Source organism: Oryctolagus cuniculus, chromosome 13, assembly GCF_964237555.1.
Source record: "Oryctolagus cuniculus chromosome 13, mOryCun1.1, whole genome shotgun sequence".
NCBI classification, from domain to species: Eukaryota; Metazoa; Chordata; class Mammalia; order Lagomorpha; family Leporidae; genus Oryctolagus; species Oryctolagus cuniculus.
This window is the reverse complement of record NC_091444.1, coordinates 67135428-67150894: the sequence shown is the minus strand read 5'-3', so window position 1 is coordinate 67150894 and position 15467 is coordinate 67135428. Positions and strand designations below refer to the sequence as shown.

Here is a 15467-nt window from a genome sequence, read left to right as displayed (position 1 = left end):
AAAAACCTTAAGTTCCACATCAGCCAAACCTGACATCGAAACAACAACTGAGTAGCACGGCTTTAGCCCTGGGAAATTTTACCAAAAACTAGAGAGAGAAAAAAAAAAAACTTGCATAACTGGTGTCCACTCTTCCATTGTGAATACATATTACTTCTTCCATTACAGTTCACTCGTAACTCTGAAACAACTAAATCATAACGCCCAGCTAAAGGTGATTTTCTTTAAAGCACACTTACCCCATTCTAAGTATTCAAGAATGTTCTTCTCTCTTCTCAATGGAGAATTATTGCATTCATCATACAGGCAGATGAGTATATCCAGTAAGGTCTCCACACTGAAGCACTGCCCATTGGTCTGAGCCGGCCCATCCAAGATAAACTGCTCCAACTGCCTCAAACGCACTTCGCCAGACATGTTGGCTTCAATTTCCGCTGGTTTGCCTTTAAATTCGTATACTGCCTTTTGACTATTATTATTTGAGCCTAAATTTTGAGAGGTGTGGTTTTAAAAATGAACCACTTGTTATTCAAACAACTGTCATGTAATGCCGGTGCTGAATTAAACATCCAACACACCAAGAAACTCACTTGATTGAAGCGTCTTCAATTTCACCCATATACATCTATCTGGAAGGTGTTGCCATCAAATATATATTTAATACATCTTAAAAGAATACAATTAAATCGTCTGTTTAAATAAAATAATTAAAAGTACGACCGAATAAAGAATCCACACTTCTTTAAGGAAAAAAAAAAAAAACTCTTCTTCATTCAAAATTCAATTCGTGCAACATAATCCTGAAACGAATCCGACTGCATCATCAATGAATAAAGTCCCATTTGCATCAGCAACTCACTTCCCAGGAAAAAGGAAAATAGCTATGGGAGGGGGAGAAAACAGAATGTATAGAAGGGGGAGGGAAAACCAAAAATTCTGCTGCAAATCCGCCCAACCACCACTTGGATAATGCATCCGCGGCGACTTCTCCAGCGGGAAAGGGAGGGGGCTCGGTCCCTGAGGCAGCCCCTCGCCTCAGAGCACGCCAAGTCCAGCCCGGAGAAGGCTTTTCCTTAATCCTCCCGACGTCCTTCTTTTTTAAGGCTTTGCAATTAGTCCTATTTCCGACGAATTCCGGTGAAGACTCCTCATTTTTCTCCCGGCTTCTCCCAGGGGCCCGACCCCGCGGCGCGGCCGGAGGTGGGAAGGCGGGCTGCGGGCGGCTCGGGCGCCCGGACTCCGGGAGCTGCGGCTACTTGGCCGCCCGAGCCCGGGCCATGGCGGTGGTCGTTCGTGGGCCGCGCCGGGCGCAGAGCCGGGTCTCCCTCACACCCGCACCGCGGCCGCCGCGCCGGAGGCTCGCGTCGCCCCTGGCGGGGGGCGGGGGAGTGCTCTTCCGAATTCAAAGGATACGGGCGAAGGCACGGGCGGCTCCGGCAGCGACTTCTCCCCCTTCTTCACACCCCTGGGTTAAGGGCATCTTTCCTTGGCGACTGGGAGACAGCCTTGCGAGGCGCAGGAGGAGGGGCTGGTGCCGCCGGTAAGGAGCCCAGAGGCTGCCGCAGCCCGGCTCGCAACCACTCCCTTCCTCTCCCTTTCTGCCTCCCCCTCCTTCCCTCTCCTCTCGCGCTCGCGCCCTAGGCGCCGCGAGGCTCCCCTCGTCGCTGCCACACGCAGGCGGAGGCTGGCGGACTAGTCCGGATCCAATATGGCGGCCCCGCCCTCCCCCACGCGCGCGCACACGCCCTCCCCTCCCCTCTGCTCCCCGCCTCCTCCTCCTCCGCCCCCGCCCCCGCCGGAGCGGCGGCGGCGGTCGAGCCGGGCGGGGTCCTGCGGCCGCCCGGAGCCGAGGCCCCCGAGGGGCGCGGGCCGGGGCGAGGGCGGCTGCGCTAGGCTGATGGGAGGGGTGGAGGCCGCCTGGGCCCGCGATGCTGCGACTGCCGCAGCGTGGAATGCAGGGATACGGGAGGACCAAAGGAGGCCAAGGCGGCGGCGGCGGTGGCAGGATGACCGGGCCGAGCCGGGGGCTGCGGCAGGACGCGGGCGCGGGCTGGGAACTGACTGCGCCACCGCCTCGCCGCCAGTCCCACTTCCTCGAGGAATCTCAGAGCTGGCCCTCTTGCTCCTCGTCGGAGACACCACCTGCCTGGCACGCTTGCTAGGAAGGGACCCTGAAGCACAGGGCCCTGGGCTGCCAACAGATCTGGAAAAGACGGTGCCTCTCGGTGTCTCCCACCTGCCCCCCAGATTCTTTTCTGCCACACTCCAGGGGCGTCATTTCTTGGGTGTCTAACACAGCACTCTTGTGTCCCGGGCAACACACATGACAGTCTCAACTCGCGTGCTTCACCATCCAAGCAGTCTGTGTGCCCTCCAAGGGCGGACTTCCCTGCTCTCGGCTCAGTGTTTTCTCCTGAACCCTTGTAGCTGCTGCCTCTATCCCCAGCCAAGGTTACCGCCTACGGGGGCGAGGGAGGGAGACTGAGCTGATGAAGGCAGTCAAGACAGTTCACCTCAGTCATGGAACCTCCCCACCACCACCCCGTGGCACAATGCAGGAATCTGGCCCGCAAAGGCAATCACTCAAGAGCTATAGCACCTGATGTCCGTAGGGCTCTTCCAAGTGTTTGTGAAGTGTGGGTTTCAGGAAGTAATCTACAAAATTCTCAGGGACGATCCCACATTTAAAAGTAAGACCTCTAAACTGTATCATTTGCATTTCTGTCATTTCCTCTCAAAACTGCCATCTAGTTTATAATCTTTCTTAAAAATACATTTACTTTTAAGGGCGGCGCTGTAGCGCAGCGAGTTGAAGCCCTGGCCTGAAGCGCTGGCATCCCATATGGGTGCCAGTTCTAGTCCTAGCTGCTCCACTTCCAATCCAGCTCTCTGCTACGGCCTGAAAAAGCAACAGAGGATGACCCAAGTCCTTGGGCCCCTGCACCCATGTAGGAGACCTGGAAGAAGCTCCTAACTCCTGGCTTTGGATCGGCGCAGCTTCCGCCATTGCAGCCATCTGGGGAGTGAACCAGCTGAGGAAGACCTCTCTCTGTGTCTCTACCTTTCTCTGTATCTCTTTCAAATATAAAAAATAAAAATCTAAAAAATACATTTACTTTATATTCCTTTCTCACGCCATTTTCTGTGTTAATGTCCACTGGTGAGTCTTTTCAATGTCTCCATAAAAGGGAAACTGAGGAAGAAACAGAAATAAATCTACAGGCCGACGCTGCGGCTCACTTGGCTCACTTGGCTGTGGCACCGGCACCCCGGGTTCTAGTCCCGGTTGGGGCGCCAGATTCTGTCCCGGTTGCACCTCTTCCAGTCTAGCTCTCTGCTGTGGCCCGGGAGTGCAGTGGAGGATGGCCCAAGTGCTTGGGCCTTGTACCCGCATGGGAGACCAGGAGAAGCACCTGGCTCCTGGCTTCAGATCAGCCGCAGCGCGCCGGCTGCGGCGGCCATTGGAGGGTGAACCAATGGCAAAAGGAAGACCTTTCTCTCTGTCTCTCTCTCTCATTGTCCACTCTGCCTGTCAAAAAAAGAAAAAAGTAATAAAGAGCAGGCATTTAGCCTAGCTGTAAAGAGGCACTCATCCCTCGTCAGAGTGCCTGGGTTCAATTCCAGCTCCAGCTCTGATTGCTGCTCCTACTAATCAGGGCTCTGAGAAGCAGGATGTGATTAGGTGTTGGCCAAACACGTGGGAGACCTGAAGAGTTCTTGGCTTCAGCTTTGGCTGTCTGCAGAAGTTGGGGAATGAACCAGTGGATGCGGAGCTCCCTTGTCTCTCTCACTCACTCTCTCCTACTCTGTCTGAGAGAGAAATGTTTCATTCACACAGTCATTCTTCAAATTCCAGCAACAGTCAGAGCTAAGAGCCTGGAACTCAAGAGTGGCAGAGACTGAATCACTTCAGCGAACACCACTGCCTACCAAGGTATGCAACTATAAGAAGCTGGAATGATCAGTGGAGCTGGGACTGGAACCCAGGCAGTTCAATATGGATGCTAGCATCCCAAGTGGCATCTGAACCACTGTGCCAAATGCTCACCCTATAGAAAGGAATAGAAAAATAAAAAGATAAATATAATCCTAATAGAATAATCAACACTTTAGTGTTTATTCTTTTTCTTATAGCATTTTAACAGATGATAAATATAGTTTATAGCCTTCTGTTTACAAATAGCAATATATTATAAATATATTTTCAGCACAACAAATACTCTTCAACAGTGCAGTTTTAGTGAAGCCAATACATTTTAACAATTTCATTTGGTGGCAAGTGCTATGGCATACTAGGCTAAGCTTCCACCTGTGATACCAGCATCCCATATGGGCAGCAGTATGTGTCCCAGCTGCTTCGTGTCCCTGCTGCTCTTCTTCTGATCCAGCTCTCTGCTTACGGCCTGGGAAAGCAGTGGAAAATGACCCAAGTTCCTGGGCCCCTGTACCCAAGTAGGAGACCTGGAAGAAGCTCCTGGTTCCTGGTTTCAGATCGACTCAGCCCTGGCTGTTGTGGCCATTTAGGAAGTGAACCAGTGGATGGAAGGCCTTTCTCTCTGTCTTTTCATCTCTCTGTAACCCTGCCTTTCAAAGAAATAAATAAATCTTTAAAAACAATAACAAAATTTAATTTGACAAAGAGACTAAGCAAAGAAGGAAGCAGGTCCAAGTACTTTTCCAAGTACAATACACCAAAACTGGTTTCAAGATACCTACTTACTTAACTCATAAATAAATATCAAGAAGTTTGAAAGAGAGAACCTAAAGCATGTTAGGTCTTAATAAATGCTAATTAACAGTGGAAGTATATGAGATGCAGGTACATTTTTCAACAAAAGACTCGAGCTGCTGGTTCTCTCTACCTCTATTAGCACTTGAGTACCACCCACAGTCCAGGATATTGATGGCTACTAAATAACCCTTTCCACATTATTTAGAGAGTACAGGGGAGAATTTATTTTTACTTAAAAAAAAAAAAAAGTACAAAAAGAAGGAAGAAGGTTGAACCCAATCAATTTTGCTTGAATAATTCAAGCTCAGAGGCTTAATAATTAACTAGACACTAAACACATTGTGTGGTGTTACTTTAAATGTTCCAGTTGAAGTGTGAACATGCTTGTTAATGAAACCAGTCTTCAGCCAAAGAAAGGCGCAGCCCCAGCAGCCATGCAGTGCCTGGAGTGTTATTGCAAAACAAGAGTGCCACAGGCTGCCTGGCAGGGTGTTCTTTAGGCTCAGCGCATAGAGGAGATCTTCTCTGTAAAAATCTGCGAGGGGCCTGGAGATTAGATGTATACTACTGCAACCACCCGACTGGCTTGAAATACTCAGAGGAAGTTTTATGAAGATGCTGGGAATTAATCTGACTTTTCAGAAAAGAGAGGATGTGAGACAAGAAGACAGGAAGTAAAAAGAATAAGGTGGGACAGAAGTCGTTAAGCCTGGTCCTCCACTAATTCTTTTTTTTTTTTTTTTTTTTAGATTTATTCATTGTGCTTGAATGTCAGAATTACAGAGAGGCAGAGGCAGAGAGGAGAGAGACAGGTCTTCCCTAGGCTAGTTCACTCCTCAAATGGATGCAATAGCCGGAGCAGGGCCAGGAGCTAGGAGCCAGAAGCCAGGAGCTTCTTCCAAGTTTCCCATGCGGGTGCAGGGCCCAAGGACTTGCGCCATCTTCCACTGCTTTCCCCAGACCATAGCAGAGAGTTGGATCAGAAGTGGAGCACCCAGGACTAGAACTGGCACCCACATGGGACCCCAGCATTGCAGGCAGTGCCTTTACCTGCTAGGCCACAGCACCGGGCTTCCACTAATTCTTAAATTCAAGGCTGAGCACAGGAAAATCTATTCATCAATTAATATATCTAAGAATCAGCCCCACTCCTAGCTGGTATATCTTACTGCAGAATAACGTAGGTTTGATGATGGAAAACAGGGCCAAAAAGCAAGGTGAGAACCACAGCAGGGCTTACTGGATGGCTGTCCCTCAGTATCCACAGGTTCCATATGCATGGATTAAACCAACTGCCATCAAAAATATTGGAAAAAGAATGTAGCTGAATGGAACATGTACAGACTTATTTTTCTTGTCACTATTCCCTAAACAATGCAGTATAACAACTATTTTACATTAGGTACTATAAGTAATCTAGAGATTATTTTTGTTTGTTTGTTTTCTCTTTGACAGGGAGAGACAGAGCACTCCCATCTGCTAGTTCACTCCCCAAATGAGTTTAGATAACTTGTGAAAGATCACACAGCTGGTAAGTGACATCAGAGCAAGGAGTCAGCACCAGATTGCTCTCATGCCAGGACCCATAGTTTTAACTGTTAAACAAGTAAGGTTTGAAAGATCTGCAGAATTTAATAAATGCAACGCTTCCTTGTTATTGTAACAAGGAAGAAATAGGACCTAGTTGTTAATTCATGCATTTGGGCAGCAGGGCAAAAGAAGGAAACATGTACATGAAAAGTCAGAGTTCAGCCAGAAAAGCAGAAATCACCTATTTAGGCAAGAGGAACCTCAGTTCTGGCACATGGATACACGAGTGTTGGAAGAGGTGAGGAAACACACAGGAAGTTAGGTGACCCAGAATTTGGCAACAGCAGGAAGCCACTACCACCTGTTGGCTGGTGGAAACTAAAACCAAAAGGCTGGTGGGGGCTGGAGCCACAGAAGAAATTCAGGGGCTACTGGGAAGGCTGCCTAGGAGACAGAGAGGAGGATCCTCACAACCTCAGCTGTCCTGCCACTTGCAGCTGACACAGAGCTTCTGATAGTCTGGAGGCACTCTTCCCCAAAACCCAGAGAGCCAGCAATGGGCAAGGAATGGCTGTAAGGGCAAGGAATTATGCAGATATATCAACAGGGGTTCGGTTTCACCCAAACTATTGAAAAGATCAGTAAAGCAAGTATGTAATCTCTGAAAAATTATTGCATGGATTTTGAAATGGCATGGTTTTAGCAGAGGGACACTTGTACCCTTCCTTTCCATATTTCTTTTGCCAACAACAAACCAACCAATGCTTCTCACTGGGGCAGGTGTTCTTGGGTTCAGAGACTAATGTTTCCTTCTTGCTTTTCACTGGATCCTGCCAGTATTGCTCTATCTTCAAATCTGTCATTTAAAGCTTGACATAGGGGCTGGTATTGTGGCATAGCAGGTTAAGCTGCCACCTGTGACACTAGCATCCCATATGAACACCAGTTTGTGTCCCGACTGCTCCACTTCCAATCCAGCTCCCTACCAATGCACCTGGAAATTCAACGGAAGACCTACTTGGGCCCCTGCCACCCATGTGAGCAACCCAGACACAGTTCTAGACCCCTGGCTTCAGCATGGCCCAGCCCTGGCCATCTCTCCCTTTCTCTAACTCTGCCTTTCAAATAATTAAATCTTTTTTTAAAAAAAAGTTCTATATAAACAAAGTCTACTATAAATTGAACTTTTGAAAATAGCCGGGGCTGGTACTGTGGCATAGTGGGTAAAGCCACCACCTGAAGGGCCAGCATCCCATATGGATGCCAGTTCAAGTCCTGGCTGCTTCCAATCCAGCTCTATGCTTTGGCCTGGGAATGCAGTGGAAGATGGCCCAAGTCTTTGGGCCCCTATACCCATGTGGAAAACCCGGAAGAAGCTCCTGGCTTCGGATTTGTGCAGCTCCGGCCGTTGTGCCCAATTGGGGAGTGAACCTGCGGATGGAAGCTCTCTCTTTCTCTCTCTCTCTCTCTCTCTCTCTCTCTCACTCTCTTTGCCTTTCCTTTTCTCTCTGTGTAACTCTGACTTTCAAATAACTAAATAAATATTTTTTTAAAAAAAGAAAACAGCATCTAGGATTAAACATTATCATGCAGATGTGGTCCACTATTAAAAGGTGAATGGTATTCTTGAACAAATTCTTAAGGGCATGTGTGGTGCAAAAACTGAGCCAAGTAAGCCAATGTGTTCCTCTCAGTCCTGAGATAAGGCTGGACTTGACATAGCCAAGGTCCTAGAGGCTAGGGGCCAAAGAAGTGAAAGTTGAAGACTCCAATTACCACACTTTGGAAATCTCTGTGGCCAAGGTCACCAGTGACTTCTGCATTGTCAAAACCAAAGTCAATCTTCAGTCCAGATTTCACTTGACCTATGAATAGTTCTCTGCTGGTGCCTATCACCCTCTCAGCTGAAACACTTTTTTTCACTTGTCTTCCACACTCCTGGTTTTTCTCCTCACTGGTCACTCCCACTCAGTGTCCTTTGCTGGATCCTCCCCTGTCTTCCTGATCATCAAACATTGGAGTGTCCCAGAGCTCAGTCTTTTATTTTTTTTAAGATTTTATTTATTTATTTGAAAGTCAGAGTTACACAGAGAGAGGAAAGGTAGAGAGAGGTCTTCCATCTGCTGATTCACTCCCCAATTGGCCACAATGGCTGGAGTTGTGCTGATCTGAAGCCAGGGGCCAGCAGCTTCTTCCAACTCTCCCACAAGGGTGTAGAGACCCAAGGACTTGGGCCATCTTTCAATGCTTTCCCAGGCCATAGCAGAGAGCTGGATTGGAAGTGGAGCAGCCAGGACACGAACCGGCACCCATATGGGATGCCAGCACTGTAGATGGCAGCTTTACCCACTACACCACAGTGCCTGCCCCCAGAGCTCAGTCTTCAAGCTTTTTCTCTTTTCTATCTGTACTCCTTTCCTATGTGAATTCAATTAGTCGTAAGGCTTTTAATACTATATATGTGGTTTGAAAAACATGTCACAAACAAATTCTTCAACACTCCTTCCACTGAGAGTTTGGATGTAGATCCCCTCACCTTGAATCTAGGCCAATAGTAGTAATTAATTTGCAACAAATAGAATGCAGCAGAAATGACCATTTAACTTTCCAGGCTAGGCCAGAAAAGACCTTGCAGCCTCAGACCATCCACTGGAACACTGTCACTAGAACCTTGCGCTGCCATGTAAAATGAAACTATTACAAGAAATGCAGGCCGGTGCTGCAGCTCACTAGGCTAATCCTCTGCCTAGCGGCGCCGGCACACCGGGTTCTAGTCCCGGTTGGGGCGCCGGATTCTGTCCCGGTTGCCCCTCTTCCAGGCCAGCTCTCTGCTGTGGCCCGGGAGTGCAGTGGAGGATGGCCCAGGTGCTTGGGCCCTGCACCCCATGGGAGACCAGGAAAAGCACCTGGATCCTGGCTCCTGCCATCGGATCAGCGCGGTGCGCTGGCCGCAGCGCGCCGGCCGCGGCGGCCATTGGAGGGTGAACCAACGGCAAAAGGAAGACCTTTCTCTCTGTCTCTCTCTCTCACTGTCCACTCTGCCTGTCAAAAAAAAAAAAAAAAATTAAAAAAAAAAAAAAAAAAGAAATGCAATTGTTCCAAGGTTGCCATGCTAGTTGGGAGCCCAACCCACAGGTGGATACCGGTTCCGCAGCTCTAAGCAGCCTCAACTGACTCCAGATGATTCCAGTCTCTAGCTGTCAGTCACCCCAGCCAAGACTGCAAATCTTCCCAGCTGAGGCACCAGCCATTATGGAGCACAGATTAGCTTTCATCACTATCCCTGTTCCCAATTTCTGAGGCACACACAGAGAGAGAATCTTCTATCCACTGGTTCACTCCTCAAATGCCCATAACAACCAGGCCAGGGCTAGGACAAAGGCAGGAGACCAAAACTCCACCTGGGTCTCCCATGTGGGTGACAAGGACTCAAGTGCTTGAGCCATCATCTGCTAAATCAGGCTCTCCAATATGGGATGCAGGCAACCCAAGCAGTGGCTTAACCATCTGCACCACAATATCCACCCCAGAAAAACTTTTGATAGGCCCTTCATGTTGGGAAAACCGGGAGTGATGGAAATGTCCTTGGCAACAGCAGTAACAACAGCTGACATTTATTGAGACTTTGTATCCCAAGAAGCTAACTAAGGTCTTTATGTTAACTGAATTCTCTTTAAAATCCTCTAAGATAGAAATCATTATTATTTCCATGAAGAAGAATTGAGGACTAGAGAAGTTAAGTAACTTTCCCAAGGTTATAAAACAGAGAGGAGGGGTGGCTGCTTGACTTAGTGATTAAGACACCCATATTTCACATCAGAGTGCCTGGATTTGGCTCTTGGCTTCGATGCTACAGACACTGGGAGGAAGCAAGTGATGGCTAAAATAGTTGAGACCCTACCACTCACAGGGGAGATCTGGTTTAAGTCCTCAGCTCCCAACTCCAGCCCTGACCCTGTCCCAGCTGTTGTGGGCATTTGTGCCCAAATGCCCACAATAGCTCTTTGCCTCTCTCAAATGAAAAACAAAACAAAAAACAACTAAAAGCTGATAGGTAGTAAGGTCAAGATTCCAACCCATGTGGTATTCATTCTAAAGTATGTATGCTGAAATACTTTTTTACCTCATAGTAAGGTAAGAGAAATTAGTACCAGTTACCTGATTAGACTACTGTGGGGAGCAACTCGGACTAGACTAAGTTACTGGAATTAAGACTTATTCTATGCATCTGCTCTCCCACAATATGGCGCTGAGAAGGGAGGAAACAGCTTCTACACAGCTGCCTCCAGTTCAACCAATAAACAGCAGGACCTGCTCCTGATTGGAGGAGAGCAGCGTACTCGGCGTGTGGGTAGCAGAGTTGGGATTGGTGGAAGAGGACTATAAAGGAGAGAGACAACATGCACCAGGAACATCTAAGGGGAACATCTATCTGAAGGAACACCTGTGCAGCCCCCGAGAGAGCCGGCCGGCGGTGTGCTGCTCCCCCGCGGAAGTGGGGAAAGTGGCAGGGGGAACCGCCCTTCCACGGAGGTGGAAGGGTCGGTAGCAAACCCGGGGAGGGCCGAGCAGACGAAAGAACAGCGCAGGGTCCTGTGTCGTTCCTCCACGAAGAGGGGGAGCAACATAATGGTGCCGTGACTCGGATAGGAAACCTAGGCAGGGTTTAGTGTCGTTCCTCCATGAAGAGGGGGAGCGACAACTACAACCAAAGGAAGAAAAAACGAAAACGGTTCTAATCTGGAACCATAGAAGGCTTTCTCTTGCAGAAGCTTTTGTCAATTGTTTTCCTTATTACAGAAACTCAAACCAGAGAGAACAGTTTCATTAGGACAGCAATTATAGGCCGGCGCCGTGGCTCAATAGGCTAATCCTCCACCTTGCGGCGCCGGCACACCGGGTTCTAGTCCCGGTTGGGGCGCCGGATTCTGTCCCGGTGGCCCCTCTTCCAGGCCAGCTCTCTGCTATGGCCAGGGAGTGCAGTGGAGGATGGCCCAGGTGCTTGGGCCCTGCACCCCATGGGAGACCAGGAAAAGCACCTGGCTCCTGGCTCCTGCCATCGGATCAGTGCGGTGCGCCGGCTGCAGCGGCGGCCATTGGAGGGTGAACCAACGGCAAAGGAAGACCTTTCTCTCTATGTCTCTCTCTCTCACTGTCCACTCTGCCTGTCAAAAATAAAAAAAAAATAAAATAAAAAAAAAGGACAGTAATTATTTCCTGTAGACAAAAAGAGAACACCTTAATTGTCCAATTTGGGTAAGCCCCCAAATCACAGAGAGAGGCAGAGGAACTGAGATCCCTGAAGTCCTCAAAAACAATCATTTCAATTCAACTCCAACAGCCATCTCTCTTGAATGGTTTGGGACCCACCTGCCAGAAGGTAAAGGGACCAGAACAGCTGCACTCTCCAGGTTCCATTCAGCAATAAGATTCAGTGCTTCCACACCAGTATGGGGGACTAATTAAACTCACAGTCATATGGCGGAGCCAGCGATTATGTTTGAGAACAGACTGTGACCTCTGTTTGACCTGGAGGATAGCTGCATCAGCATTTACAAGCCAAATGAAATAAAGCATTGTCAGCAATGTTCCTTACAATGAGAAATATAACAATCATAATAATAAAAAGCACCAGACATAAACCCTCAAATAGGAGGGTGTCTGGAACACCCGAGGTGTTCATAAGGGAATAAACGAAGTGAAAATTCAAAAAAATTCAATCTGAGATCTTCAGAGGGGCTTTCCTCAATAAGAAAGGCTCCCAATATTATAAAACACAAGCAAAATAACTCACACAAATTATCAAAAAAAATAAATAAAAGACTTTGGAAGTATTAAAATGTGATTCAGCAGATTAAGCTGCCATTTGCAATGCCAGCAGCCCATATCAGAGTGCTGATTAAGTCCCAGCTGCTCTGCTTCTGACGCAGCATCCTGCTAATGCTCTGGGAAGGAAGCAGAAGCCCTCGATACCCATGTAGGAAGCCAGGATTGAGTTTCTAGCTCCTGGCTTCGACCTGGCCCAGCCTGGGCTGTTGCTGGCATTTGAGAAGTGAAACAAAGGATAAAAGCAATCTCTCTCTGTCTCTGTCTCTCTGTCTCTGTCTCTCTTTCTCTCTCTACATACACACACACACTTTCATAGATGAAAATGAACAAAGAACAAATAAACACTTTTTAAAAAGAATTCTTGAGCTATTAACCTTGGTTTAAAGGCATGAGGCCAGTGGTTAAGATGCTGCTTGGGACACCTGCTTCTCATATCAAAGTGCCTGGGTTCAAGTCCTGGCTCTGCTCCCAATTCCATCTTCCTGATGCATACTCTGGGGGAAAGCATGTTATGGCTCAAGTAGTTGGGTCTCTGCTACCCACTTGGAAGACTCAGATTGGATTCCCAGCTCCCAGCTTCAGCCAGGCCCAACCCTGGCCATTGTAGGTATTTGGGGAGAGAACCAATGGATAGAAGGATGCTTATTTCTCTCTCTCTCTCTCTCTCTCTCTCTATGTGTGTGTGTGTCTTTAAAAGAGCAAAATTAGCCTTTTAAAGAAAAGTCATTAGAAGAAATAGCTATGATATTCTCTGCCGAGTGAACAGTAAGATGATATAGTATGCCTAGATAACACTTGCTACAGCTATAGACATCTGACATGCTCTCATTCAGAAAATATATAGTAAGCAAGTAAGCATTGACTACATGCCAGGCGACATACTAGATGCTTCCTAGCCTCTGTGAAGTCTGAGAGTACAAACAATTCTTTTGACACTCTCTCTAGCTTTCTAGCTCTGTTTTCATTTTTTTAAGAGTTATTTATTTGAAAGGCAGAGTTTCAGAGAGGCAGAGGCAGAGAGAGAGAGAGAGAGAGATCTTCCATCCACTGGTTCACTCCCTAAATGGCCGCAATAGCTGGAGCTGGGCCGATCTTGAAACCAGTGCCCATATGGGCTGCTAGCACCACAGGTGGCAGTGTTACCCACTGTGCCACAGTGCTGGCCCCATTCTTGCTCTGCTTCTAACTTACTGTGACTTCAGACTGTTTAAGCTATCTTTCCTGCAACTTCTGTTTATCTCCTTCTACTTTTCCCTTGGCCCGCCTCTTGTTCCCTCTCTCGGTCCTTTCTCTTCCCATCCCAATCTTCTCTCAGATCTCTTTCTCTTTATAATGCTTTACCTTCCACTACCCTCTTTTTCTTTGATGTTTCATACTGCTGAATGAACACTGATTTAAAAAAATACTTATTATGGAACCAATCTCTGGCCGGCGCCATGGCTCACTAGGCTAATCCTCCACCTTGTGGCGCCGGCACACTGGGTTCTATTCCTGGTTGGGGCACCGGATTCTGTCCCAGTTGCCCCTCTTCCAGGCCAGCTCTCTGCTGTGGCCAGGGAGTGCAGTGGAGGATGGCCCAAGTGCTTGGGCCATGCACCCCGTGGGAGACCAGGATTGTGGGGAGCAACTCGGACTAGACTAAGTTACTGGAATTAAGACTTATTCTATGCATCTGCTCTCCCACAATATGGCGCTGAGAAGGGAGGAAACAGCTTCTACACAGCTGCCTCCAGTTCAACCAATAAACAGCAGGACCTGCTCCTGATTGGAGGAGGGCAGCGTACTCGGCGTGTGGGTAGCAGAGTTGGGATTGGTGGAAGAGGGCTATAAAGGAGGAGAGAGACAACATGCACCAGGAACATCTAAGGGGAACATCTATCTGAAGGAACACCTGTGCAGCCCCCGAGAGAGCCGGCCGGCGGTGTGCCGCTCCCCCGCGGAAGTGGGGAAAGTGGCTAGGGGGAACCGCCCTTCCACGGAGGTGGAAGGGACGGTAGCCAACCCGGGAAGAACCAGCAGCAAACCCGGGGAGGGCCGAGCAGACGAAAGAACAGCGCAGGGTCCTGTGTCGTTCCTCCATGAAGACGGGGAGCGACAAGGATAAGTACCTGGCTCCTGCCATCGGATCAGCATGGTGCGCCGGCCGCAGTGCGCCGGCCGCGCCGGCCATTGGAGGGTGAACCAATGGCAAAGGAAGACCTTTCTCTCTGTCTCTCTCACTGTCCACTCTGCCTGTCAAAAAAACAAAACAAAACAAAACAAAACAAAAAAACAATCTCAACAGAAAAAGAGAGTATCCTTTCAAGGAAGTTCCTTTACAGGTAGGATAAAAATACCCTATTAGCAGTTATTAACATGTTTATACAGGTTTAGATGAACTGCCTTACCTAGCAGAGACAGAGAACTGAAGGACAACAGTGCCAGGTATGTGCGTTTTTTCCGACAATTAAGGAGGCTGGAAGAACAAAGGAAGGGTTCGTGTAAGGCACGCTCCGTGAAGACAGGGAGGTCATCAGAACAGATGTTTAGTGGGAAGCCTGTCCTGAGCACTTTTCTCACATCATGTTTCTGAGTCTCACCCCGTTCCTGGGAGCTAGGCAGCATTGTTCTCTCCATTTGAGGCAACAGGTGGAAAAAGTGAAGTGGCAGAGCTACCACGAGGCTGCCTGACACCAAAGGCCACGGTGACAGAACAAAGAGAAATGTCATCAGCTGAACATTCCTGTATGTCAGAACAAAGCCAAGTCATAAAAAGGAACCACCATAGGGTGTTCAGAGGGCTCGTGATGCCACTGCACCACTCTCATTCAACTTTGTACGCATGGTCCCCAACAGTGCGCTGGCACAGACTTGGAGCTCAATAAAGGATTACTGAACGCATGAACAGGATTCAAAGCAGCAAGCACTAGAAATTTCTGAACTGGAAAAATCATTATCTTACCCAAGTTAGGAATCATGCGGCTTCTGCGTAAACATTCCCAGGGAAAATCCTCCTACAAAATAGAAATCTCAGTTTGGCCCTATTTTTGATACAACAGTTCATGGCCTTAAGCTCCCATGTACACAGAGGCCTGAAACTATTTTTCTGATACTTTTAGAAAGTAATCACATCTGTCACTATTTCTTTCAGATCATCAGAATGTAAATATGTGCTTATCCGTGAAACTTGTGGACATGGACAAGTTCTTCATTTTATTTAAAAAAAAATCTAATGGATAACTAATCCAGTCTGTTTGTCTGGGAACTTAGCAGCTGTTAACTCTTCCTGACACCCTGCTAGTGCCACTCTTCACATCTATTTTTTCAGAAGCATCAATACTTCATATTTCTCTTCAGTCTTCCAAATAAACATAAATTTAAGTTTACGAAGAAAGAT

General features: G+C 48.0%; 1 protein-coding gene across 19 annotated transcripts in view; it reads right to left on the bottom strand.

Annotated features, from left to right (window-relative positions):
* The window catches only part of CDC42BPA (CDC42 binding protein kinase alpha), a 349867-nt gene extending 335157 nt beyond the window's left edge, over positions 1-14710 (bottom strand). For 12 of the 19 annotated variants that reach the window (XM_008268130.4, XM_051820819.2, XM_070055639.1 and 9 more), the window contains exon 1: positions 240-1623. In XM_008268130.4, coding sequence (XP_008266352.1) covers positions 240-417 — 178 coding nt within the window. In that variant the 5' untranslated portion in view covers positions 418-1623. Of the gene's footprint in view, positions 1-239; positions 1624-14478 lie in introns of those variants that run through there. The other 7 variants (XM_051820816.2, XM_070055638.1, XM_070055640.1 and 4 more) reach the window with 3 other exon arrangements.
* Positions 14711-15467: the final 757 nt, after the last annotated feature.